We start from the raw sequence: 25,236 nt of genomic DNA, 5'->3' as shown, positions 1-25,236 counted from the left end.
CTCTCAAATTTTTCAGAGCGTTTCTTTATATATGTTTTGGAGAAATTCTACTTGCAAATTACAATGGGGAAAAAGGTCTGTATACACTCCATCCATTATCAATTTACCATTTTTTATTTTTTTTTGGAAAAAAAAAGAATAAGCATAAAAGAAATTTATCAAATTTGAAACACAAAACCAAAATGTAAAAGAATAAATGCTATTTAGTGAAAACGACATAGACGGGCAATATATATTAGCTGAATTGGAATTGTAAAAGAACATCCCTGTGATTTATTACTTTTTATTTTCTTATATCAATGACTAAATTTAATAATCTTATTATTAATGACTACTTATGATTTACCAAAATAAAGGTTGATTTTGCTTCATAAGTTACAAAAGTGTTCAAATTGCTCCTATAATATAAGCAGTAATATATTGACTCCATTCTAATCAATTCAAAAACCATTTTGGTTGATTGTTGTTATCAATGCATATTCAATTGGTTTTCATTCATTTCAATTCAATTTAAAGTATCCATTTAAATTAATATTATGCATCTAAAATGGATTTTTTTTTTTTTACTGTATTTTAGAAGGGTAAATTTAATTAAATGCATATAAATGTAGTTCCATTTAAATATTTATTTAATTTTTTTTTTTTGGGAATCAAAATATAAATTATATAATGTCCAAAGTCTAAAAGTGCGGGCTTGAACTGGGTTAAGCGGGCCGTATTTACAAATTCTAACCCAAAAAGTTTAAGCCCAGATAGGTGATGATGGCGCAACATTGTATACAAGGTACATAAAAAAGCAGAATAGAGTTCCCCACTTTCGCCAAATCTCAGCTTGGCCTTGGCTCGGAGAGAAGAAGATTTTTAAGTCTAATAGTGTATATATATATATATATATATATATTATTTTTTAACACAAAAGCTCTACAATTGTGCTTCTAATTTTACTTTTAATTACTTGATTAAAATAATAAAATGAAATAAAAATTTTCGCCGTTTAAAACAGAGTCAGAGAATGCAGGAGGGCAGTGAGTGTGACAGTGGAGGAAATTTGGTTAGGAGTGTTTGATTGATTTGCGATGGAGAATGAAGAAGGTGGATTTAGATAAGAGATGCTTTTGTTGATTAGGCTTTTGTAATTTTGAGAGAGATTTCTGAGGAAGAGACAAACCCAAAACCATGCGTCGAGAAATCTCGTTTCTGATTCAGCCGCGTTGCCTTCTGCTCTTGGTCGTCCTCTCCATTTTCCTCATCTTCACCCTCTCCAGCCCTAGACGTGTACGCTTTTCCCCCTCTCTCTCTCGCTCTTCCTCGTTAAACTTTTCGTATAAATTATGTTTCCAGAGATCTATCTGGTTGTGAAATTTTTTTTGGGTGGTTTTTGGGTTTTCTTTTGATTTTGTTTCTTGGGTTATCTGAAATGCTGTGATTGGATTGGGTTTTGTGCGTGGCTTTTGGGATTTTGGTTGGAGTTTCTTATTGTGGCGGCATTGGGAACATTTGAATTTGGAATTTAGGAGTTGGTCGGTATGAGTTTTACTTAGTCCCACATGTTCTAACGAATGAGGATAATCTTGGGGTTAGTAAAACAGGGTTTTGGTTGTTGTTATTGCATCAAATCTCTCTATACTGGTTAAACATTTGAGCGAGGGTGCTCAGATGTTTATGTCTGATTCATACCACAAGAATTCTTTCGTTCGGTTGATTGACTGTGACTGTAAGAATCTCGGTTTCTTAACCGATGAGTACCATTGCGTTCTAGCTCCATTTCTTCGAATTTTTGGGTTCGTATATCTGATGTCCGATTGAAAAAACAAAAAATTAAATAAAGAAATTTATGAATATGGTTGGTTAGGCAGGGTTGTTTGAAGCTAGATGCTGCTCTGGTCTGTTTAGTTCATCTTCCATTTAAAGAATGAGTATAAAAATCAGGAATGTAAATGCTTCTTTGAGGGAAAGTACTTAAGGGTGTGAATTATATGGTTCCAAATTTGCTAAAAGCGCTAGAATGGGTGGGAAGTGTCCTGGTTCTTGGTGATGTGTTGCTGATATGTATTTCCTATGGAAGCAGTATCAGAAAAATTAGTTAAATTTGCACAAGTGTTTCTTAGCCAAATGCCTTTAGTGAGATATCGTTCCGAAAAAGTAGTTAATGAAACATTTTTGACAAATTTAACTGGCTTATCAACTTGAATTTGTTTTTATTTGCAAACTCCAGTTACTTAACATGAATGTCTTCTTACCCAATTGCTTGTGATTATTGTCCTTTGTCATGAGTTGTAAGAATTCTGATATGGTCTTACTTTTTGGTTGTGAGGATGTATATATCTGTCAGTTCTTTTCACATATTCAAAGCCCCCTTGGATTGTTACTGAAAACTTGTCGTAATGGAGTTGTTACTTTCGGTGTTTGATATGTGGAAACCAAATTTAAAGCAGTATTCTGGGGATAAAATTAGGAAATTCAATAGTCAACAACATATTATGTGGCTATGAGGAGTAGTAACTGACAAAGTCAGGCTGCTTGAGAGTTGAATAGTTATTTTCCTTCTATTTCCACAGCATCTTCGTGTAGTTTTATTGTTTGATTGATAATTTATTTACTCCTTCCATGAAAAAGTATCTACAAAAATATTGAGTTACTCTTTTCAACTTGAATAGGATGAGGAAAAAGTGGAAGAGGTGCCAGAAATTACTCACAGAGTATACCTGGATGTTGATATTGATCGACAACATGTAGGTACAGCTTTTACATCCACACTGTTACATGAACTACCTTTCTGAAAATTATTATGATGCATTTGTTTCTAGATATGACCTTTAGCCTTTGGAGGACATGCCCCCATTGTCCAAAGGAGTTGTGCTGCTCCAGGGCCAGAAGTTTTGCTGAACAAAATAATTAACGTCCAGGTTTAGGCCAATTTGATGAATATCCAAACCATTTTAGAATATGTTATGGTTTGTTTGATAGGAAAAATACCAGTGGTTTAGTGAAATACATTATTAGGTGGTTAGGTAACACTATGGAGTCTGATATTTATTCCTCTTTTGTATCTGCAGTTAACTTCCAGTATACACCTTTCTTATTGCAGGACGAATTGTGATTGGATTATATGGGCAGGTTGTACCAAAAACTGTTGGTATGTATCTAATCTGTATTATTTCCTTACTGTCAGGATCTTAGAAAACTTAATTAGTCTCATTTTGTTGCCCATTTGTTAGGGAATTGTGGCCTGACAAAATCTGACTTCATTTTTAATTCAACTGAACAGTCTCTGTAGTCTAGGGTGAATTACATTTGTGATTGGTCATGTACACTATTAGATAAGATAAGCATGAAGCAAGCTTTTCTTCACATATCCAAGCATGATGTTCTTAATTATTGTTGGCTGTATGTTTTCAATGCTCTGTTCTTACTAGCGCCATATAGAGAAGTATGTGTGAGCACTGAGCGCACACAATCGGTGATGCTGCACACTCCTATGGCAGTGTCGTTCTTTCACTTCCATCCATGTGACATTTTGAATATGGATGTTTCACTGAAACCCCACCCCCCCCCTCCTTCTTTTTTTTTTTTCCCCCTCTCTCTGTCTCTGTCTCTGTTTTTCTTAATTTGTTTAGGTTTTGGAAATAATTTTATTACATTTCAAATTGCATTAAACATTTTGTATTACAACTATGCTTGTTCTGTTATGACATAGTTGCCTCACTTTTATTTTTTGCAGAAAATTTTAGGGCGTTATGCACAGGTAATTGCATCATGCTTCCTAATGGTCATATTAAGTTAAACCCATTACATGGATCACCACTAATAGATGTTGTTATTGTCGACGTGCTTGGTGCGACTTGCACTTAAATGTAGGTGAGAAAGGCAAAAGTGCTGCTGGGATAGCACTCCACTACAAAGGAGTACCATTTCATCGTATAATATCTGGTTTCATGATTCAAGGTGGAGATATTGTTTATGGTGATGGTAGGGGTTATGAATCTATATATGATGGCGCCTTTCCAGATGAGAATTTCAGGATAAAACATTCACATGCAGGTAGTTAACTATAAATTTTTGCTGTGTTATGCAAGTTTTCTTTTTGGTCATTGTTAGTCTCTCTTTTTTTCCTTCTTAAATCTAAGCATCTTGTGCAGGTGTTGTTGCCATGGTGAACAAAGGACCCAATTCTAATGGCTCACAGTTTTTCATCACAACGGTCAAGGCCAGCTGGTAAGCTATACTAAACAAAAGCATCATTTGTTGGTCCTACATAAATTTCTGATCAATATGGCTGTAAACCTAACTTACCTGTTTTGGTTTTTGAAAAATCTCAAGTGCTTGTTCAACAATCTTCTCTTGCCTATTACCATTTAACAAGACTACAATTCAAAGTTCCTCTGGCATTAATTTATTAGATTAATCTCGACATGCCAAATATTATATGCATAATGCAGGGATCTATATTTCTAGTACCAATCATATTTCAACTTGCTTGTGTGTGCCTGTTTAGAATGTTCATTTTTGGTATGTGGACATATGAATGATTAGTATAGGGCATCGTGAACCTTCTTTGGCTTCTATCATCTCGTTCTTTTAATCATGCATTGGATACTTACGTAAAAATTTATCAGGATGAGCGGCTCATATTATTCTGGATTTCTTAATTAGCTTCTTCTTTTATGCATGTCTCGGTCCTCAGGGTCGTCTGTAATAATGTGTGTTGTCTTTTCAGGTTGGATGGGGAACATGTTATCTTTGGCAAGGTAATTCAAGGCATGGATACTGTGTTTGCAATTGAAGGGGGAGCTGGAACCTATAGTGGAAAACCCAGAAAGAAGGTAATCATTGCTGCCTCGGGAGAGATTCCAAAGAGCAAGTGGGATGAAGAAAAATGAGACGACTGACAATGGTTAGGATTTTGTTTTTTGGTTTTTCTATATGGGGTTTAGAAGTCCGATTCACCTGTTGTTCCCTTTGTAACATGTCCATGAAATTTTACAAATTTTTAAGATCCATGGTTCTTGGGCTCTTCCTGGAAATATTGTAGTCTGTTTTTTTTTTTTTTTTTTTTTTTTGGTGTATTCAGCGACTGTTATTAATACAATCATGTTCATTGTAGAGAAACCAAAGAACATTTGTCTTGTTCAGAATTTAGACTCAGGTATGTGCATCTCATGCCATGCTTGATTGAATTTGAAAGCTACTTAAGAATAGTGATTTAATGCTCTTTGTGTTCCTTTATAGTCTCACAACTTTGGGTAGACAAAATAATTTATAGGCAATGGATCTACCCTGCTAGAACCATTGCTTTGGCCTCCACTTCTAATGCATCAATAAAATAAGCGTTTCTAACTTTCTAGCATGGAACTGGAACTGGCAAGCTGTAATTTTGAGCTTTTTTGCTGTTTTTCAGAAAGGTAAGCTTAGTAATTATACTTTAAAATAAGACGTGGAATGTTATGGTGGGTGACTGGGTGTTTATGTCGTAGGCTCGTATCAATCAAGGTTTTTTTAAGTCCTTGGATTCGAGTTTAATGATTAAGATTTAAGCCCTATGAAGTACTTATCTTAAATCAAGTGGTTTTCAAAAAAACACTGATTACGAGCTTCTCCTTCGTCCGTAATTATTAAATATATGATATTTTAAAGAATAAGATCAATAATAATTGCTTTATAAACTGTTTGAAATGGTTTTCATTTGGTTACAGAGTAATAATAATAGTATTAATGACAATAACAACAACTGGCTTTTAATTTTTTTTTTCCTTTTTAAATCATAGAAATCTTACTATCAATTAAATTCTTTAAAAGCATTAAAAACCAAAAACATGAAGGCCATCAATGGAGCATTAAAAAAAAAAATGTTTATGTTTCTTAAAAAGAGTTTGACGTTTCAAAATTAAACCATACAAACTAAATAACGATCATGGATAATTTTAATGGTTGAGTATTCCTTTGGGTATAGATTCCAATTATATACAGAACTCTGAAAAAAAGGAAAAAAAATAAATAAATAATTTATAACAAGATTGCAAGTACATAACTATTCTCCTTGGTTTTTTTAAAACTGAAGATGCATTAAAATCATCAAATTTATTTATTTATTTTGGATAAAAGATTATTATTCTCTTTTATGACATTAAAACAGAATCATTCATAATTCCGTATCCTAAGATCTCTTTCGATTCATCTTGTTTTGTTTTTATTGTAATAATTTTAGTTTTAAGCCAAAAGAATGAGAATTGATTGATATCCTTTAAGACAAACTACGAATATCCCTTTCTTATTTTCCCACCACAGTTACATAAAAAAAAAAATAAAAATTCATAGAATTACATAAATTGAATTAAACCAGAACGGTCAATTCTTTCGACGTCGCATAATCGAACGGTATCGGTGCCCTAATCAATTAATTTCAGTGTCTTTAAAAAAAAAAAAAAAAGTCTCAAAATTTTATTCTCCGTAGGGCCCACATTTTTTATAAAAGCATAATGCCCACAATATTTTAAAAAAACAAAACCGACCAAAAGTTCCAACTCAGCGAGTCTCATCATCATCTACCAGCACCACCACTCTGGTTTAACAGTCAACTTTTCTTTCTTGCCTCTGAATCCTAAAACCCCCGAACCCTCAGCTTCCATCTCTCTCTCTCTCTCTCTCTCTGATTTCTAATGGGCAATCCCGAAGAACCCGAGAAACCCATCTCCCTCTACGACTCCTCTTCACCTTCCCATCCCCTGCTTTCCAAGCCTTCTCCTCCCCATGACGACCCACCTCGTGTTCCACCTCCTTACGGCGATCCACCTGAATCCGATGCCTCACTGTACCTCCAGATCTCCTATAATTATGGTCCCAGATCTTTTAGGGACCTACCTTTTCTAATCCTCTTCCTCATCTTCGTCCTCTGCACATATGGTTTCGGTATCTTCTCCGTCCTCCATCGGAATACCAATTACTCCAGTCTCTCTTCCTACGTTTACAATTCCACCTCCACTTCTTGCGTGAAAGACTCTGTTTCTTCTCCTCCTAACTGGGTTTTGTTTAATGTTTCTTCTGGTTCGCATTTTCTAAAGGATTTGATGTGGACTTTGGTGGTTACTCTGCTTTTTACTGTACCCATTTGCTTCCTCTTGCTCTTGCTGCTCAAGCGTTACACCAAACATATCGTCTACGCTTCGCTTCCGTTTTTCATTTTGATACCCATTTTCTTCAACGTTTATTGGTTCGTGGCCTGCACGGTTAGCTCGTCCTGTAGCGATTCCTTCCCAATGGTTTATAGGATTTTGGTGCTGGTTTTTGTGTTTTTGGTTATTGGGGTTCTTTTGTGGATAATTGTGGCTAACTGGCATAGAATTGAGCTGACTGTGAGCATAATCGGGGTTGCATCTGATGCTCTTTCTAAGAACCTGGGTTTGTTCGTGGTTCTGCCCAGTTTGATATTGGGGTTGGTTGTCTATTATGCTCCCATTGTTGTGTTCTTGGTGTTTTCCAGGTTGAATGGGAAGATTGTGCCACGGGAATCCAAGGGAGAATATACTTGTGTGTGGAAGCAAGATAGTTGGGTGCCTGCCTATTTCGCATTGGCAATTCTTACTATGTTGTGGTCTGCTACTGCAATGGTGGAGGCGCAGGTGTTTGTGATCAGTGGAACTATTTCACAGTGGTACTTTCGGAAGGAGGATGATTCAACTCCTAAGCGGAGTATTAGAAGTTCGTTGAGGTTAGTTCTTGCTCTTCTTTTCTGTTTGGGATTGTTCATCTAACTTCGTTTATAGCTACTATTAATTATGGAAAAAAGTTGATCTTTACTCTGTAGTCCTACATCTAGAACATAGTGAATAAAGTTTGATTTCAAATAGACGTGAAGGTCCATGTTGTTCGAAATTCACAATGAGTTGTGCTAATAGATTGTCCTTGGAAGGGCAGATTGGATAAGATATAATGGAGCTCGCCGCTATTGGGACACCACTTGTCTTTTTTACGTTGTCTCTTATGGGTGCTTCTAGTGTAGCATGTTTTAATTTATAATATATTGAGTTGTGGTGGGTGTTAAACTTCATGAATAGCACATGGATTAAAGTTTAAAGATTGAGAATGTAGATAGCAGCCATTTTACCCTAATATGCATGATCAAAATGCTGTTAGTGGCCTCTTTACTCTCTAGTATTAATGTTTGCCACTGAGTAAAGCATCTTGTTAAGCTAATCTGTCAGCCATTGTTGAAGCATATGATATTTCCAGTGATCAGTGATTGAAGCTTCTGCTTTGCTGTAGCATAGTTCAGTAATTTTCACTTGGGATACTAAGAAAAATGTGACTACATTAGATTTAGGGGCAACTTCTCTCTTGTTATGTTATTTTACTGTGATATGCATAATCAAAATGCTGTTAGTGGCGTCTTTAATATTGATGTTTGCTACTGAGTAAAGTATCCTGTTAAGCTAATCTGTCAGCCATCATTGAAGCATATGCTATGATATTTTCAGCGATCAACGATAAAACCATCTGCTTTACTGTAGCATAATTCAGTTATTTTAACTTGGGATCACTGTGAAAGATGTGATTACATTAGATTTAGGGGCCGCTTCTCTCTTGTTATGTTAAACTTTGGCACCTAAGCAGCATGTATGAGAACATTGTCCATTTGGTAATGTCGCTTGGACCTTGACTTTTTCTTTTTTCCCGAAGTATCCTTTGACCTTGTTTTGTCTAGCGACATGTGATTATTCCATGATGAATGTCTGGTTGAGGACTTAAAGAATCAAGATTTAGAATGTTGTCGTTTTCTAGGGCATATGTATTGAACCCTGTATATGATTTTCTTTTTCTTTCAGTCATGGGGAATGGAAATGGACGATAATCACAGCTAAAAAATGAGAATTATTTTAAACATTGTGTATTTATATTTGCACGTTGCCATACTTGCTATTTATACCTTTGACCATGTTTCCAATTTTCTAGTCAATGGAAATACAAAGACAGATAACCAAAAGTACTTTCCAATTTTCTAGTCAATGGAAATACAAATACAGATAACCAAAAGTACTAAGTATGATGAATGCTTTGCAAAGAGGGATTCTATGGTGATTACAATTTGTATATATCTCTCATGTGTAACTAAACATTTTGCAGAAATGCTTTTGGCCCTTCTTCTGGCACAGTTTGCCTATCTGGCTTACTTATTTGTGTTGTTCGAATGGTGCGTGCTGTTGTTGATACTGCAAGACAAGAAGAGGTTCCTGGGATTGTGAACCTTGTATTACGGTGCTGTGTCAATGTCTTACTGTCGGCCATAGATTTTCTTAACAAGTTTACAATTAACTTTGCTGCAATAACTGGTGAAGCTTACTGCTCATCTGCAAGGATGACTTATGAGCTTTTAAAACGTAATCTTCTCTCTGCTGTGTTTGTGGAAACCATTTCAACTCGCCTATTGGGTGGAATTGTTTTCGTAGTCTCAGCAATATATGCAATTGCGGTATGTTGGTGTTTCAAATCTCTATTCACTTTTCTCTCTGCTAATTACTGTTTTAGATGGCCTTTTTGTCATTTGGTATGTTAGAAACTATTCATATTTTGCACATCAGATATTCAGATACCCCAAACAGATGCGGTTGCACTAGATGATGATAATTTTATTAATTAGCATCTACCCCTTCTGGTGTCCCATCAGAGAGAAAGAGGGGGAGGAAGGGTGATTATTAGAGATATACAAAAATTTTAGCAATTAGCATCTTTATTTTTCGTTTTTTCTTGCTTTTCTAAATCTTATTAAGGTTTCTTCACCCTTTCCTCTCCACTTTTGCTAATGTTTACTGATTGTAATGTGTATAAGCAGGTCTGTGCTGTTCTTAATGCCGTAAGTGATCTTGGGCTTGAATCATACTTTGTGGCCTTACTGGCCTGGGCACTGCTGATCTTGGTTCTGGCATTTTTTGTTCACATGATGGATAATGTGATTGACACCGTCTATGTGTGCTATGCCATAGACAGGGACAGAGGGGAGGTGTGTAAACAGGAAGTCCATGAAGTTTATGTTCACCTACCTATTAGCAGGAACCATAGATCAAATGTTGTTACCAGAACTCTGGGTGTATAAATGATGCTTTGATTAAATTGTTGTGTTAGTTATTGACCACTGATTTGTTGTCTGTACGAACGAATTTAGGATTGCCTGTTGTTAGATTGTGCATAAACTTTTGAGAAGTTGCATTTTGTACAATTTGAGGTTTTTGCAATAAAATGATGCTAATTTTTGGGGGCAGGTTGAGCAGCAAATTTTTATTTTTGGGTATGAAATTTCAGCTAGACACTTTTAACAGTTGGGGGAAGTCAAAGAATAGGTTGTCCAACAAGTTGAGATACTGAAAGTGGAGAAGGGTGCCTTGCCCTCGAGACTTCTCAATCCTTGGCAAATCTAAACTGTCATATTTATGATCCACTTAGTTTTCCTTTGACAAGAGTGGTAGACTGTTTCTTACGCTTTTGGCTGCACACCACAGCCTTGGCCAGTGGAAGCTGGGTTCGAGTCTTGGGGGGGAAGGGGATGCCAGGGGGCATAGCCCAAAAAAAAAAAAAAAAAACAGATAGATATTATGCAGATCCATACAAAAGGACAGACCTTAAAAGGAGAACTCATTTGATATGATAGTCCATGAATTAATTACATAATAAACCATCTTAATTCTTCTCTTAGATTTTACAAAAGAGTAAATTTCATTTAGATTTTTTCAATTATGTCATGAGTACATTTATAATTTTTAATTTAAAAATTTATTAAAAAAATTGACGGATAAATTTTGAATATGATTTTTCAAAACACACAAAATTGAGAAAGTTTAAATAAAATTTTCACTTGCAAAAAATATTGATTAGCAGGAGTGTTTAAGATGTTTTCAAATAAACTTTGATCAAATAAGCTTCATGTTTTTCTAATATTGTGAAGAGTTATAAGATGATGAACTTGAGTACAATATTTGGATACTATCCTCTAGAATCATTTTTATTTTATTTTTTTTGCCTTTAATAATAATACAATTTTACATTTATAACATTTCTCTTGAACTCAATATTTCGAATTCATAATTTGTAAATATATATTCTCGATATTATAGTTTAAGTATATTTTACTTGACAAGAAACCACTTTTATTTATTTATGTTGTATTTTATTTGTATTGTATCAATATAAAAACAATATATATATATATATATATATATTTATTTATGGAAAACTGTCGACTTTTGAGTTTCTTTTCTTTTAAACATATACATTTATTGTAATAGGGGCGTATTATAAATATTATAACTGAAGGTGGAAAATAAAGAGTTGATGCATTGTCAAAAAGAAATTAAAAATCGATTCTAATTGATTAATGCCAATGAAAAAATAAAATAAAATTGCTTAACGTTATCATTTAAAATAAAATAAAATAAATCATTTAGGTGTATAAAATAAATTACCGAGCGAATTTTTTTTATTTTTCTCTTTTTTTCTTGCTGGAAAAGAAAACTAATAATAAGAATTAAAGTTCAAATTTCCAAGGAGCACGAAGAGCAAAAGCAGTCCCTTTTACTTGTTCAACTGCACTTCGAATCTCTACTCTGCAACCAACCATGGTTCTCGAGGTTACAACCCTATCCCCTCTCTTCCTTCTTCTTAGTTATTTTTGATCTTAGAAATTGCAACTTTTCTTATTCATATTTAAACGTAGAGTTTCCAATATAATTAGGGTTTTTCTTTTTTTCTTTTTTTTGGTTTGTTAATCAGGCGACTATGATCTGTATCGACAATTCCGAATGGATGCGGAACGGCGATTATTCACCTTCTCGATTTCAAGCTCAGGCTGACGCTGTTAATCTCATCTGCGGTGCCAAAACCCAGGTTTTCTATTTCGTTTTTTTTCATCCTTTTAATTATTATTATTTTTTTTTTATGAATTTTTTTTTTTTTGGGGTTATTTTTTCTTTTTTGGTTCATAAATTTATATAATGTCATTTGAAAATTGATAGTCAAACCCGGAGAACACAGTCGGAATTTTGACAATGGCAGGCAAAGGGGTTCGCGTATTAGCCACTCCCACTCCTGATCTCGGCAAGATTTTGGCTTGCATGCATGGTAATCCCAATTTATATTTATTTGCTTATTTTGTGAATGTTTTTATACAATTTTGGTTATACCCAAATGCTGTTTATCCTCTTCTATAGCCAATGGAAGTTGAAATTCATAGGGATTGTGAAAAGAATTTGAAATAGATTAATTTTGAAATAAAATATGACCATCTTGAGCGAGATTGGGTGTAAGGAGGTATCAACATTTGGCTTCAGTGCGTATTTGGGTTTGCATATTGGACCCTTAGACTGGGTATACACTTAGAAATAACAATTTCACAGGATTTTTCAAATTCCACATACTTTACCATTAACCAAACGGAGCCTTTAGAGTGGTTAATTTCAGCAAGCATTTTTTTATCTGTACTAACATTCTCCATTTTTTTATCTATCTCTTTAATACCATTCTATGTAAGGTCTTGAGATGGGTGGTGAGATGAACATAGCTGCTGGGATCCAGGTAGCTCAATTAGCTCTTAAGCATCGCCAGAACAAAAATCAGCAACAAAGGATTATAGTTTTTGCTGGAAGGTAGATTTTTTATTTTTATTTTTTTAAATCATTTTGATTCCTTTTTGCTGACATCTAACTCGGTTCTTCTTTCTGTCTTAAGTCCTGTCAATTATGACAAGAAAATGTTGGAGATGATTGGAAAGAAACTAAAGAAGAACAGTGTTGCTCTTGATATTGTTGATTTTGGTGAAGATGATGATGGGAAGTCAGACAAATTGGAGGCGCTTCTTGGTGCTGTTAATAATAATGACAGCAGTCATATAGTTCATGTTCCTGCAGGTCAAAGTGCTCTCTCTGATGTGTTGATAAGGTACAATTGTTTCTTATACCTTGTTTAGATGAAAACCTTTTAGTTTTGTCTCTGTAATTATTTCAAAATTTTCAATTTCAATGGCAGTACACCTGTGTTTACCGGGGATGGGGATGGAGGAAGTGGCTTTGCAGCAGCAGCAGCTGCTGCTGCGGTTGGTGGTGCTTCTGGATTTGATTTTGGAGTGGATCCCAACCTGGATCCAGAGCTGGCTCTTGCCCTCAGAGTTTCTATGGAAGAGGAAAGAGCGAGGCAGGAAGCTGCTGCCAAAAGGGCCGCTGAGGATGCTTCTAGACAAGAAAAAGGAGAGGAGCCATCATCCAAAGCAGAAGATGCAACTATGAGTGATGCTAATGTTTCAGCTCCTGAAGAGAATAAGAAAATTACAAATGATGTGAGTTGAACTTTCAACTTGATTTGTGTCTATGTGTTTAACCTTTCACAGTTTTTGGAGTGTTTTATTAGTTTGCTTTTTGTCATATTCAAAAATCCAAATTGAAAGATCATTGTAATTAGAATTGACTTTGACACTTGACATCGTGATACTGTGATAGGGTGATGCAAATGCTTTGCTCAAGCAGGCTCTTCAAATGTCAATGAATATCTCTGGTTCTAGTCACTCAGTGGGTGATGCTGAGATGTTAGACACAACTAGTGAGGATCAGGAGTTGGCCTTAGGTAAGTTCTTTTCTTCCTTTGAATTAAACTTTTTGTGTTGCTTTTTTCTTTTTCTTCTTCTTTTTTCTTTTTTTTTTTTTTTAAGTTTTAAGTACGGAAAATCTATGATAGTGTTCATATATAACTTTTTCAGAATCACGGTGGTTGAAGAATAGCTGTTTTATAGGCATATGCTTTGTTTTTTATTTTATTTTTTAATTTACCTGAACTAATTTTGTCCACTAGAATTTTTTTTTTCCCCTTCCATTTTTGTGACTGATTAATACTTCTAGACAAGCTGTCGCAAGAACATGCCCAATTGTTTTGGTACTTGCCTTGTTGGATGTTCTTTCTTGTTTTTGGGATTGCCGTCTTAATTCTCCAAATAATTGAGAGATTAATTTTTGAAATTTCTTAGACTAGCTAGGTAGCTAAAAGGATGATATCAATCTCCATTTTATCTTGTTATTTCTTGCATTCAATTTGAAAAAATGAAATATAGATTAACAGGTATAATATATCAAATTTTGGCACATGATGGTTTATTACACTATCTTGCTGCAGCTCTTCAAATGTCCATGCAAGAAAGTACAAGCAACCCATCCTCCCAAGCAGATGAAAGCAAAGTATTAGAGGATCAATCTTTTGTCTCATCTGTCCTTGCATCTGTAAGTCTTGTCGAATCTGCATTCTGCAATATTGAACTCTAAATATGGTCAATTTCAGCATATATTTCTTATTGTCTGACATGTTCACTCTCTCAGCTTCCAGGAGTTGACCCCAATGATCCTGCAGTAAAAGATATTCTTGCAGCGCTGCAAAATCAATCTGAGGTGTGTTCATGAGCCTTACACAGTGAAACCTCATTCTGTGACTGGATCTACCATTGTGCCTGTTTGTAAAACTTATTTTTCACTCATGGTGTTGATATCTGATTCATTATCTATGCCAACTTTTTAAATTGAAGTTTGCAAATCGTAATCGTTTTTCCCCTGTACTTTCTAGTCTCAGCAAAAGAAGAGCGAAGATGAACAAAAGAAGAGCGAAGATGAACCATCAAATGAGAACAAGTGAACATTTAAATATAGCGGTGCTGAATGTTCAAGGTATTATCAAATTCCATATCTGGTTCCACCTTTTCATGATGATTTCTTGATTGTTTTAATCTAGATAAACTTTTTCTTTTTAAAATAACATTGGGTGGTTTTCTTGCACTTGACCCAGTTTTCTGATCTCTGAGTTCTTTATCTACAAGAAAGGCTCATAATATCTCGGAAGAATGATGCAAGACTGGATTCAGAATTAGCTTCTACTGTTTGTAATGGAAGTTAAGTTGAACTTTCATGCTATCTGCTCTTCTATTGACATTGTGTTGGATGTTACAAGGTTGTAGTGAGTGGCATAGTTAAAATTCAAGACATTGTAGAATGGGATGAATTCTGGCGTTCTCCGCATAATTTACGATAGCTTTAACAACTAATTTTGTTGGTCTGTTTCTACTTTTTTCCTTTTTACCTCTCTTGTTTCTGTGTGATGCAACGCAATATAGTGGTGCTTTCCATCCATTCTTACAGTTTAACGTAAAGAAATGTGTTCTCTCATGGAATGGGCCTGTATTTCTAGTAGGTAAATGGGTTGCTATTGTCTCCCAAGTGATTAGCCATCGGTTGACGCTAACACAGATGAAATTGCTTATGCAGTCATAGTGAGAATGGTTTTGATTATCTATGCGTAGAGTCTTTTTAGTTGAGTTTCCTATCCGAAGCCATTGTTACTCCAATCTAAATCTTGCACTATAGCTTCTTATAATCATGACCTGGAAGCTTTTTAGTTTGCACTGTAGGCCTGCATTTGCTGTGTAATTCGATTTTCGGTTGGTTATCTTTTCAAAAGCGAAGTAAAAGCCTAAAAAATTTTCAAGCAAATTCGATTACCATTTTGCCTTTTTGGGTGACTTACTAATGGGAACCGCAAAATTACCATTGTCAGAGGCTGCCCTGCAATCTGAGCGTTAATGCCTCCGTCTTAGCTCGTAAAGAATAACACAAATTTGGCCTTGTCTTATTGATGGCAATACCATATACAGATAGAATTTAGTTTGCTCTAGAGATCAGCATTTTTTTCTGATCAATTATTGTTCACAACATAAGTTATACCAGTTGCCAATGCCCCAAAGCGTTCCTTGTACAATTCCCCACTAATTTGGCCCACCGCAAATTGTAATTTGTCTCTTTTTGGTTGGGGTCTTTCTCATTAACAAAATGATCTTGATTTGTCAAAAACAAGTCGCAATTATTCTCACCCACAAGTCAATTTTAAGTGGCCAATGTAAATGGAATTTCTTCAAGGCCAGAAAAATATGCACTCTTTTCCACCTGTCCATATCAGATGGATCTCCAAGTGTTTCCCACAATAAAATACTGACATGAAGAAGAAGCTGGGAACTAACGCCGGGATTCGTTGGGTGGTGTCCAAAGCAGCTTCACATCATTCATGACAAAATCTTCAGCATATATGTACATTATACGGTAATATATAATATAGATAAAGATATAGATGCAATGCAAGCACCGCTATGGCCTTGACAAGTAGTGGGGCTGGTGGTGAAGTTTGTTGTCTGGAGGTTGGGTCATTTCACATGAGAAAGGCATGTTTCCCCATACACACATCCATGCATTCTCAATTAGGCTTACTGTTTTTGCTGGATCTTAGTCTTTGTTTTCTTCTTTTTATTCTGGTGGTCTGGTTTATTTCATATCTCGGAAATTGGGTTGTGATTTTCAATTATTCATATAGAATATTATTATTTTATAGGATAAATGTCGGGATGTTGCCCCAGTTTATCACAACCAACTTCTCAGACAAATTTGCGGAAGAACTGGAGGCTATGACTGAATGAATAGCTATGATGTTTTCCATATAAAAATAAAACAAACAGAATGCCACTCAAAAAGTGGGTTAATAAAGATATTAAACATCGACTCATTTATACCAAGAAAAGCTTTTGCTTTTTTTTTTTTTTTTTTTTTACCCTGCATGATAAAAATTTCTCTTTTTCTACTTTGCTTTCACGCAAAGACTTTTTGAGGAACACGAAGATAGGGATTTGGGATGTGGGTGTGCGATCCGAGATGGGACCACCTTTTTTATCGGTTTAGTTCGTGTTCATGAAAATGCATGATTTATTTTAATAACAATTATGTGCACCTAATAATAATATAAATCCATATATATATATATATATGTACACGACGTTGATATGGTAAAATCTTGATTAACCTACTAAAACATGCACAAAACTGTTATTTTACACCTTCTATTTAAGACTAAGATATTTCTTTTTATGTTTTCTGTCACTTTCTTCTTCAATATTCATTTTTACCATTTGGTCAGTAATTGATGAAATTATCATATATATATATATATATATACTCTCTAAAAACCGGCTAAGCAAAAGTACCTATGCACACATTTACCCTCTGGTGTAGGTTTTCTTATACGTACCACCGCCCAAGCCTTATTGATCAGCATCTAGCAGGGCCCAGAGTGCTTCTGTTTACCTTATGGCCATCATAAACTGGAACATATATTATAATTTTATAGCAAGAAAAAGTTGAATCAAAAGAAAAAAAATAAGCTGATCCTGAACTTCAATTGGGTTTAAAGTGAGGATAACAAGTCTATATCCGGATCTCTGATCGATCAGAATTTCAGCAGGTGGAATTTCAATTTCATAGTTTTTTTTCTAAAGCCCCAAAATAAAATTTAATTAAAAAAAATTGAATAGAACTAATTATAGAGGACAAAGAAGGTACTGCATAAGTAATGGACATGGGTGGGATAATTTATTAGGATCTTGATAAGCACCACTCTTAATATGGCTTGCTAAACAGGAAATAAAATTGAACAAACACATATAAGGTAATCTATCACATAGTCCAGCTAACCTTCATTAACTTGGAAAATTAAATTCACATTTATTAAGCAAACCTTTTTTTCTTATTGCAGGGAAAAGGGAAAACAATAAAAATAAAAAGCCAACCCTTTTTTTTCTCTAATTGGCATTGAGACGGATGAAAATATAATTATGCTATGCTGAGAGACCTAATTAGGACTCAATAAAACATTATTGAAAGCCTTTTTATCCTTTCAAAAAGACTTTTAATCGTATTAATAGTATTCTCAAAACGAACTCATGGTTTACAAATCACTTTTTTTCTAATCAAACCCTGTACAGATGATTGAACAAAACACCTACTTATAGTTGCCGAACATTGATTTATCAAGCATGAACATATTATTCTAGATCAATACTTTATTAGAGGATAGTAACTAATTTAAGTTCTGGTGCTTGCTTCCAACTCAAAGACAAACAAACTTTCCCAAAAAAAAATAATAATAATAAAGGGCAACTTGGTCACTGCAAATGATAATATGATAATACAGCATAGATCTAGTGTGGTTAAAGTTGTAATATAAATGAACAATAATGGCATTTCATTATTTTAGTCCTTTATAAAAAAAGACCAAAGTGCAAACATACCCACACTCAAAAATTCAGGGAAATTAAAAACCACCTCCAGCATCAACAAGCAACCTTCCATCCAACCATGGCTATGGCTTTCAAGATGGTACAGTTTCATTTTAATATATATATATATATATATTCTAATTTAATTTTCGAGAAATATCATGTATTTTTTGGCTGACCTGGTTGCTGCTGCAACTTATGTACACGTTAAAAACAGGCGACTACCGGAATGTGGGTGACAGACGAGTGCAAGAACTCGTTCCATGAGATGAAATGGAAGAAGGTTCACAAGTACATCGTTTTCAAGATCGACGAGGGATCCAAGTTAGTCACCGTCGATAAGGTCGGTGGTCCCGGCGAGAGCTACGACGATCTGGCAGCATCTTTGCCCACCGACGATTGTCGATATGCGGTGTTCGATTTCGATTTTGTCACCGTTGATAATTGCCGGAAGAGCAAGATCTTCTTCATTGCATGGTAAGTCACTTTTTTTATTTTATTTACTAATATATACCCTCATCTATATTCTATTTATATATATATATATATACAGTACCGTAGACGATATTTAAGCTTATTGTCAGATTATATATATAATTTATGGACCATATTACTAGAATTATTTATAATAGAATGTTAGACTCCTATCATAGTAAAATTATGCATATAATATGCATCATGGAAATTTTGCACAAGCATCAATATTTTGGTTAAAAAAAAAATGAAATGGGTGGTTTAATTTGTATCATTAACAGGGCTCCAACGGCATCAAGAATCAGAGCAAAAATGCTTTATGCAACCTCCAAAGATGGGTTGAGGAGAGTTTTGGATGGGATTCACTATGAAGTGCAGGCCACCGATCCAGATGAGATGGGAATGGATGTGATCAAGGATAGAGCCAAATAGAGATGTGGAAATGTGATTAGACAAGTTTTATTTATGTTCTATCCTTTATATGCCTTCCTTTTTTTCTTTTACTTTTACTTTTTGGTTAATAACTCCATCAAGATGTGCTTTTTTTTTGTCACTTCTTTGTTGTTAATGTGACCCTTTTAATGGTTTCTAGGTTTTTGGTAGTAATTTAAGGCAAAGTCAATCCTCTAATTTGTAATAATATTTAACTATGGTGGTTGTTTGCTAATCTAGTGAAAAAGAAAAAAGGCACATCTTCATGTAACTTCCTTAGTCATTTATGAGGTGATGAAAAAGGGGAAATTAATGGGACTTTCCAAAGTGCACCTTTGTACTTATAAGTGACCTTAAACCTGTTCTGCTTACTTATATATGGTTCATCATCATAAACATGCTCCTGATCTTCTTCTTTTGTCATTGGAATTTTATCACAATCTTTTATTAATTAAGATAGAATTGCCCTCTTTTGTATAATCATACTTCAGTTAATTCTTAATAACAAACTCCAAATTAACTTAATGGGAAAAAATTCAAAAATATATCACTTTTAAGAAATTCATAATTAGGTTTAGTTTTGCTAGCAAGAGTACTTAAAAAGTTTAAATTGCATAGAAATATAACAAGAAAGACTTTAAGTTCATATTGATTTTTTATTTTTTTTTTATGAATCATTTAAGTTCATATAGTTTGACAAGTAAATTGATAATTATCAATTTTCTTGACTTCTATTGCATACTGTTTAAGTAAGTGATGTTTTTGACTGGTGATTTTTTTTTTTTTTTTTTGAAAATAACTAGTGATGATTCAATAATAAGGTAACTCTTCTATAATCTTTATGGTACAAGGGTTGTACTATAGTATAACAAATTGATAGTCATCAAACATTGTTGACCCCAAAAAAAAAAAAAAAACATCTTATTATTTTGTGACATTATCACATTTTTTATGCAAGGATCTTATTATTACAAATTATCATTTAATTTATGCTATTTCCTCTTTTTTGGTGAATTTTGTGCTATTTCTTCTTGGCATTGGACATGTTAGTCTTTCACATATAGCCTATTTGCACTCAATATTTAAAAGAAAATTCAAAAGAGAAAAACAAAAGTAAGAAGAAGGTTAACGTGTTAACATCATTGGCATAATTTAGGTACAATGGAAGACCTGGATACTACCATCAATTCCACACGTACGTACGCATATGATTTGATGGGTAACCTATAATCTCATATGATTTTAAGTAGAAACGACTCGATTTGGATGCTTTAGAATCAATTATTAGTATTATCAATTATGAAGGCATGCACCGATTAGTCATGGCTCATGATAAAGCTTAATAATTAACTAATTAAATTACTATTTCCAATATATTTTCATTTAGCTTGGTACTAGTCTAAGTCTAGCCATATGGTATACCAAGATAGTCAAAATTTGTTACTCAATCAAACGGAACTATTCGGTGATAATCTTACTGGCGAAGACAGCACGTTAAGTTTAGCACCTTTGGATTAAATTTAGGAAAAGATATTATTTAAGCCAAAAGACATTAATTCAGTTTACAACTTAGGATATCGATCCTACTCAACGTTGCTAGTACCATTAAATGGAATTGGTAGATTTGGGTGCAAATCTAAGTGAAATCTAAGCTAGTGTTTAATGGACTAAGCTCATCCCAATGGTAAGGGTCTCTTTATATTGAAAACTATTTTTTAAAAAAAAAAAAATTAGAGAGCATTTTCAGAGATAAAAAGTGAAATTTTATTTGGTGCTCCAACAAAACTCTTTACCGTACTCGTAACTTTTTTACAAGCATTTATTAGTGTATATTATAAAATAAAATAATAAACAGATTTTTTCTATAAAGAATTGTGTTAGTGGTGTAAAAACTTGTGCAACCGTAATTAAAAATATATATAAAATACAAATAAAAAATGGTTTTGAATTTTTATACTTAGAAAATTAAATCAACTTTTTATATTAGAAATCAAAATAAATACTGATACAAAGAACATGTTAGAAGCTTTTTTTGAAATATAACTCTTTAAAATAAAATTTTTTTAGAATGCTCTAATAAAATTTCTTTTAAAGTGAATGATTCACCTAGAATATAAAAATCTTTTACTTACAAAAATAATGTTTTGTTGCTCAATTCATGTGGTTTTGAGTCTCAAATTAAAACTTCAATCAAGATTCTAAAAATAAATATCATTCAAAGGTTTACATTTATAAGATTAAGTACAATATAATAATATAATATAACAAGGGACATACGAATAAAAATATCATGAATAATTGAAACTCTCTTACAGCTAGAATGCTGGGTCCTTTTGGATCACAGTTTCACAAGCAAGACAAAAAATTTGAGGATCTAACATGCAGGACCTAAGATTCTTTGAGAATGCTTATATATATATATATATATATATGTATGTATATGTATATGTAAATAGCATCAAAAGGGGTAATCAAGAATAATATTATGGCCCACCCTCTGAAAAGTCAATGATGTTTCGGCACCTAACTCTCACTCACATATTAACATCATTCCCACCACAGGCGCTTTCTACTGGTTTATCCAACTGTTATTTACACGAGTTTGGTTCCACTTCTCCTTCTTACAAAATCATTATAATGTCTATAGATATAACATATAATGGGTAATTTTAGCTGATATATACAACTTTTTTTATTACCCAATTCTGTAACAAATTCCCATATTACTTTCTTCTTTTTTCTGGAGGGAAAAGAAACACAAAATGATAGCTTTTCGATTTGTGTTTCACCCACCATGGTGATGATGATGCCGAACACAAAGTCCACATTATTGGAGAATAAACATCAATGATACCTTTTTGCCATTTCGGAATTTAGTTACCTTGTAATATGCATATGCTGATGCTGTGCAATTGCCTCTAATAGTAATTTTAACATGGGTTTGGCGCCAATATTGTTATTCATGATAGAGAAAGGAAAAAACCTCTAATTATATGCATGGATTCATTCACTTTGTACCTTTTTTTTTTTTTTTGGGGTTGATTTCATTCACTTAAATTGTGGTGGGTGGTGTTACAAGTAAAAAACCTCTAATTATATGCATGGATTCATTCACTTTGTACCTTTTTTTTTTTTTTTTTTGGGGTTGATTTCATTCACTTAAATTGTGGTGGGTGGTGTTACAAGTAAGTTGTACTTATTGTAAAACATGGGCCTTGAATAGGAAGAGAACCCAAAATCATGGTTTGATTTGAGCAGAAGTGATCCAGGCCTGTTTTCTGAAGCAACACAGATGTGGTGGTTGGCTACAAGGCCCATTAGGCTAGTTTTCTCTTTCGGACTCCTTTGTTCGTAATTATGACTCAAAAGTCAAAACCCAATTCTTTCTTCTTCTTTTTTCAATTTCTTATTTATGATTTGTAGTTCCAAAGATGACCTATAACATAGTTTAATGGGTAAATTATACAAACCAACTTGAATTATTTAACACTTACAAATAACCCTCTAATGTTACCAAAAAATTTATTAAAATATTAAAAACTTACATCTTAAAGAAAACGTATTAAAACTTACACTTAAAAAGAGAACTATAAAATTTTATAAATTAATTAATTATGATATTAATTCAACAATAATGCTCAATTAATTAATTTTGATATTAATTTTTAATCTTTTTTAATAAAATCTTTATTTTCCATATTTTATTTTTTGAAGAAAATATTATTTTTAATATTTTTAATATTTTTGTGAAGAAAATAGTATTTTTAATATTCTGTGAAGAAAATTTTACTTTTATTTTTTGAAAAAAATATTATTTTTAATATTCATTTTGAAAAAAAATTTATTTCTACTATTTTTATTAAAAAATATTATTTTTAATATTTAAAATTAAAAAATTGGATTAATTATCTGCAAAATCAGTATAATGGATATGCTAAAAGGATATTTTTGTCAAATCAAAATAATTTTTAGCAATTAATTGGTTTGAAAAGGGCAATGTGTTATACATAATCATAGTTAAGGGGTTTATTTGTTATTATTTGTAAGTGCCAAATAGTTTTCTTTTTTTTTTGGGGGGGGGGGGGGGAGCGATTTGTGTTATTTACCCTAAAATTAAATTTATTTTGACAAATAACGTTTTCTTGTGATTGCAAATGACTATCATAATACTTTCTTTTATTGCCTTCAAATTATCACACTACGTATTTGTCATTCATATATTTTATTAAAAAACAAAAATATAAAACCAAAAGCATAAACTTACCAAATTAGATTAGTTTTCATAAAAATAGAAAGAAAAAAAAATTTTCATATACCCATTTTCCCTTCCTCATCCCACTCTCTCCCTCTCTCATACATTGGCGTTAACCATAATGGTCCATTTTTTATTCGTTGATGTTCAACTTTATTACTTTTCACCATTGACTCCCATCATTCTGTACAAGGGCCCAAAAATATCCCTAGGAGACAGTCTTGTACCACTCGTACTATTCAAAAACAGGATGAGGATGACAGCTTGTCATCTTCCATGAAATTTCGTTACATATCATGTAGAGCCAAAAGAAATATTGGATAAGGATTCTTCCTGAAAATAAAAATTTTAGAAATTCAATTCAATTTTCTTTTTGACATTGATGGTGAGAGATTTTGCTTTTGGTTAATATATATATATATATATATATATTTTATTAGTGAATTGATGGTGTGAAACATCACTTAAAATTCGAACTCTAAACCTTTTGACTTAAAATTGATGGAACCTTAGTTTTATCATTTACATAATGCCTTCTATTAATTGTTAATTGGAATGTCTTAGGACTAATTTTGTTGAAGTATTTTATGTGAGTGTTTTACGTTTTTTCTTATTCTTCACATATTATATATGTATTAAATTGGGGATTTTGAATGTAAAAAATATATCCTATATCATGATTGAAACATAAGAGCAATTTTAATGGAAAATTGCTATTCATGTGGCACACAAGTTGGAAGACTTTGCACTCTACGAGCATATGTTTATTAGTGTTTTCCAAGCTTCAGTAAAAGCTTCAGAAAAAATATATAGTATATATGATCATGTTTAATAAAAAATTAATAAGTATTTTTTTGGTAAAAAAAGTTAAATGAGCATTAAAGGTGCTTTTAAAAGAAGTATTGAATAAGTGCTCAAATATTTGATTATACGTAATACAAAACACTTTTAAATTTATTTTTGATATTTTTATTTTTTAATTAAAGCAATAAATGCATATATTTAATTATACATAATACGAAACACATTTAAATTTATTTTTTATATATATTTTTTTAATTAAAGCAATAAATGCATTTTTTTTCCATTTTAAAGCACTTATTTTATGAAGCATTGATCAATAACAATACAAAAAATAAGTATTTATAAAAAATATATATTCCCAAACAGATTGTATACATTATGAATATTTAGTTGATTGACACTCAACTCAAAAATAGTTTCTAATAATTCTCTTTAATTTAATAACATGTATATTTATTTTTCCCTTATTTTAGTATAATAATAGCAATTAAAAATAATGTATTTATCTATTTCTCCTTTATAAAAGGTATTATTTATCGTACCTTTTGATAGGAGATAAATTTAGCAACCCACAAAATCATTAGAAGACAATCCCCTGTTATTATTTTTATTTTTTAGAGAATGATTCCAATTTTGATTTTATGTATTCTAAATTTCCAATATAAAAAATAAAAAATAAATGATATTGAAGGCATCATCACTTTATCCAAATGAGTTGTCCCTTTAGAGATGTCTGATTAGTGTGGTGTTTTTTTTTTTTTTTTTAGCAAGGAAAAGTAATCAAATTAGTCAAGTTTAAGGTACAATTTTTTCCTTCATCATCATGTGACTAATAAAATTATAGTTCTTAGATTTTATTATTCAAAGTTAATATCCTAACATATCTTTCACAAAATAATTACTTTCATAGTATCTCATGTAAATGAAATGGTGATAAAAGCATAAGACAAACATATTTCATTGCTCAAATCAGATTCTTTATTTGTGAATGAAAGTTTGTGAGTTATTTTGAAGACAATTTACTATTAAAATCATTATTTTATCGGATAATAATTTTGAATTTGAATTTTTTCACTTTTAAAACGAAAAAAAGAAAAATTATATATATACTAATGTTTGCAATGACTGTACCAATTAATGACAACTTATTATGCCCACTAATGTTTGT

General features: G+C 32.6%; 4 protein-coding genes across 6 annotated transcripts; all 4 read left to right on the top strand.

The window, feature by feature from the left end:
* The first annotated feature begins 809 nt into the window (after positions 1-809).
* Positions 810-5,347, top strand: LOC107427505 (peptidyl-prolyl cis-trans isomerase CYP21-1). Of its 3 annotated transcripts, none has more exons than XM_048480667.2 (8): positions 810-873; positions 1,004-1,275; positions 2,658-2,736; positions 3,089-3,136; positions 3,722-3,745; positions 3,859-4,041; positions 4,140-4,215; positions 4,718-5,024. In XM_048480667.2, the coding sequence occupies exons 2-8, from the start codon at positions 1,177-1,179 to the stop codon at positions 4,878-4,880; spliced, it is 672 nt and encodes a 223-aa protein (XP_048336624.1). In that variant the 5' UTR covers positions 810-873; positions 1,004-1,176; the 3' UTR covers positions 4,881-5,024. The 3 variants fall into 3 exon arrangements, with proteins under 3 accessions (XP_048336624.1, XP_048336625.1, XP_048336623.1); XM_048480668.2 differs by lacking the exon at positions 810-873 and adding an exon at positions 5,105-5,347 and having other exon boundaries at positions 901-1,275; positions 4,718-4,894; XM_048480666.2 differs by lacking the exon at positions 810-873 and having other exon boundaries at positions 904-1,275.
* A 1,151-nt stretch (positions 5,348-6,498) lies between these two features.
* On the top strand, positions 6,499-10,249 carry LOC107427518 (uncharacterized). The gene is made up of 3 exons (XM_016037897.4): positions 6,499-7,705; positions 9,118-9,463; positions 9,824-10,249. Exons 1-3 carry the CDS (start codon positions 6,657-6,659, stop codon positions 10,082-10,084), a joined length of 1,656 nt encoding a protein of 551 aa, XP_015893383.2. The 5' UTR covers positions 6,499-6,656; the 3' UTR covers positions 10,085-10,249.
* A 1,203-nt stretch (positions 10,250-11,452) lies between these two features.
* Positions 11,453-15,055, top strand: LOC107427495 (26S proteasome non-ATPase regulatory subunit 4 homolog). The gene is made up of 11 exons (XM_016037872.4): positions 11,453-11,612; positions 11,755-11,868; positions 11,997-12,102; positions 12,512-12,626; positions 12,709-12,918; positions 13,006-13,312; positions 13,473-13,596; positions 14,140-14,243; positions 14,340-14,408; positions 14,581-14,681; positions 14,800-15,055. Exons 1-10 carry the CDS (start codon positions 11,601-11,603, stop codon positions 14,647-14,649), a joined length of 1,230 nt encoding a protein of 409 aa, XP_015893358.3. The 5' UTR covers positions 11,453-11,600; the 3' UTR covers positions 14,650-14,681; positions 14,800-15,055.
* A 2,993-nt stretch (positions 15,056-18,048) lies between these two features.
* Positions 18,049-19,435, top strand: LOC107427506 (actin-depolymerizing factor 5). The gene is made up of 3 exons (XM_016037885.4): positions 18,049-18,206; positions 18,324-18,583; positions 18,862-19,435. The coding sequence occupies exons 1-3, from the start codon at positions 18,186-18,188 to the stop codon at positions 19,010-19,012; spliced, it is 432 nt and encodes a 143-aa protein (XP_015893371.1). The 5' UTR covers positions 18,049-18,185; the 3' UTR covers positions 19,013-19,435.
* Positions 19,436-25,236: the final 5,801 nt, after the last annotated feature.

Source organism: Ziziphus jujuba, chromosome 9 (assembly GCF_031755915.1).
Source record: "Ziziphus jujuba cultivar Dongzao chromosome 9, ASM3175591v1".
Taxonomy (NCBI): Eukaryota; Viridiplantae; Streptophyta; class Magnoliopsida; order Rosales; family Rhamnaceae; genus Ziziphus; species Ziziphus jujuba.
Note: the sequence above shows the minus strand (reverse complement) of the source record. Positions and strands in the feature narration are given on the sequence as shown.

Excerpts from the sequence above, each read along its gene's own strand:
- LOC107427505 (XM_048480668.2), top strand. The coding sequence starts at position 1,177 with ATGCGTCGAGAAATCTCGTTTCTGATTCAGCCGCGTTGCCTTCTGCTC. Across the intron at positions 3,137-3,721 it reads GGTTGTACCAAAAACTGTTG|AAAATTTTAGGGCGTTATGC; the intron begins GTATGTATCTAA and ends TATTTTTTGCAG. Across the intron at positions 4,216-4,717 it reads ACAACGGTCAAGGCCAGCTG|GTTGGATGGGGAACATGTTA; the intron begins GTAAGCTATACT and ends TTGTCTTTTCAG.
- LOC107427518 (XM_016037897.4), top strand. The coding sequence starts at position 6,657 with ATGGGCAATCCCGAAGAACCCGAGAAACCCATCTCCCTCTACGACTCC. Across the intron at positions 7,706-9,117 it reads AGTATTAGAAGTTCGTTGAG|AAATGCTTTTGGCCCTTCTT; the intron begins GTTAGTTCTTGC and ends AACATTTTGCAG. Across the intron at positions 9,464-9,823 it reads CAGCAATATATGCAATTGCG|GTCTGTGCTGTTCTTAATGC; the intron begins GTATGTTGGTGT and ends GTGTATAAGCAG.
- LOC107427495 (XM_016037872.4), top strand. Across the intron at positions 13,597-14,139 it reads GGATCAGGAGTTGGCCTTAG|CTCTTCAAATGTCCATGCAA; the intron begins GTAAGTTCTTTT and ends ATCTTGCTGCAG. Across the intron at positions 14,409-14,580 it reads CGCTGCAAAATCAATCTGAG|TCTCAGCAAAAGAAGAGCGA; the intron begins GTGTGTTCATGA and ends TGTACTTTCTAG.
- LOC107427506 (XM_016037885.4), top strand. The coding sequence starts at position 18,186 with ATGGCTATGGCTTTCAAGATG. Across the intron at positions 18,207-18,323 it reads TGGCTATGGCTTTCAAGATG|GCGACTACCGGAATGTGGGT; the intron begins GTACAGTTTCAT and ends CGTTAAAAACAG. Across the intron at positions 18,584-18,861 it reads AAGATCTTCTTCATTGCATG|GGCTCCAACGGCATCAAGAA; the intron begins GTAAGTCACTTT and ends TATCATTAACAG.